General features: G+C 41.4%; 1 protein-coding gene across 1 annotated transcript in view; it reads right to left on the bottom strand.

The window, feature by feature from the left end:
* Positions 1-1,872, bottom strand: part of LOC101850121 (fibropellin-1) — a gene marked incomplete at its 5' end in the record, with an annotated part of 60,088 nt that overhangs the window by 29,385 nt on the left and 28,831 nt on the right. Inside the window, 1 exon segment of the mRNA XM_035972800.1 lies at positions 157-270. Within this exon segment, the coding sequence (XP_035828693.1) occupies positions 157-270 (114 nt within the window).

Consider the following 1,872-nt stretch of genomic DNA (forward strand, 5'->3'; position numbering starts at 1 on the left):
GAAGATTAGAGGTGTTACAAGAGAGTAACAAACATAAAAAAGAAGAAGAGGAGATAAGGACTATAGATGATGGATAGGAAAGAAGGAGCAACCCACACCAGAGCACCTGCCAACAGCCCACAAGAATAACATGTTTCAGAATCTGTTATAACGTACTTTGAGAACAGGTTGTGCCTGTGAATCCAGTCCCAGTACAGTCACACAAAAAGCTGTTGAACTGGTTCGTGCAGCGAGCACCGTTTTGACAAGGTGTTGTGGCACAGAAATCCCCTGTGGAGACATCAATAAAGTTTGGTTTATTTTGCCCTTATCTTGAATGAATGCTCATTGAAAACCCTCCTTTCATCTTTCATGTTCTCTAGGTCGGATTACTGCAACTCTCTCTTTGCTCACCTCCCAACACCTCTTGTTCTTCATTACAAATAATAGATAGCATTTGTATAGCGCAAATCCCCGCTCAACAGCAAGCTCTAAGTGCTTCACAATCTATACTATTACCCCCTGCAGACCTGAGAGCATTCTGAAACAACTTAACTTCCTGGGAAGCATACAGTGCAAGCAGCCATTTACAGACGCTAAAACACTAACATACTGACAATATCTTTCGCCGTCTATAGCTGGGTACCCATTCCCACCTGACTGAAGTGAGGAAAATTCCATGGAAAGTGTCTTTCTCAAGGACACAACGTCGGCCCCGCGGCTCAAACCCCCCAACCCGCAATCTCACGATTATGAGTTCGGTAGCTTAACCACTAGATCTACATCCCGACTGTTCAATTAAATTTCTGATGAGCTGATTTTTTTAAAACTCCCGCAACGACATCTACTCATTTGTAGTCGACTGCAGTAGATTTGTTATTTCATTATTAATTTTATTATCAACATTATACGGTCGCTTTTAAGCACAAGGGGGCTATCCCAATATATGCCGTTTTAAGAAAATCGAAGGTAAAGTTATTGCCCCTTTGTTCAGTTTCTTTAAAAGACAAGGAGAGTTTTCTCTATAACCAAACAAATACACACACCAGTGAAACCAAACTTCTCCTATGAGTAGGGCAAAGCCCACTTTTGGAGTAGGGCAAGATTTCTGAAAACCCCCCGAAATCTGGGTTAGCCCGCTTGTCCTTAAAAGCGACCATATCTTATAAGGAAAACGAAATTTAAAAAGAAGTAGGCCTACACATGATGATTCACCGAACTCAAAATAGCTGTGAATAAAGAACAACATGTTTCAGAATCTGTTACAACGTACTTTGAGAACAGGTTGAGCCTGTGAATTGAGTCCCAGTACAGTCACACGTAAAGCCCCCATTGAACTGGTTCGTGCAGCGACCACCGTTTATGCAAGGTGTATTGGCGCAGGAATCAACTGTGGAAACATCAAACAAAGTCTGGTTCATTTTGGGACGATTTCATTTGGTTTTTCTTTCATTTTGATGGTGAGGTTGTCTTTTCAACAAAAAATGTGGTTTGATTGATAACTTAAGACAGTGTACAAGGATGAAAGGATGCAAGCATACATATCTTCGATGAGAAAGAAAGTAGAAGAGAATGCTTTTTTTAGTTTTAGTAGAATTTTTACATCGCTCAAAACTGCATAAGGTCATATGATGAGCGCCAGAAGATTAGAGGTGTTACAAGAGAGTAACAAACATAAAAAGAAGGAGGGGAGATGAGGACGATAGATGTTTGACAGGAAAGAAGAAGCAAACCACACCAGAACACCCAGTAACCGAAGAAAAGGAGCTCAAAGGAACAAAGAAAAGCACAGACGGACAGACAGACAGACAGACAGACAGACAGACAGACAGACAGACAGACAGACAGACAGACAGACAGACAGACAGACAGACAGACAGACAGACAGACAGA

This window comes from Aplysia californica, unplaced genomic scaffold, assembly GCF_000002075.1.
Source record: "Aplysia californica isolate F4 #8 unplaced genomic scaffold, AplCal3.0 scaffold00852, whole genome shotgun sequence".
Taxonomy (NCBI): Eukaryota; Metazoa; Mollusca; class Gastropoda; order Aplysiida; family Aplysiidae; genus Aplysia; species Aplysia californica.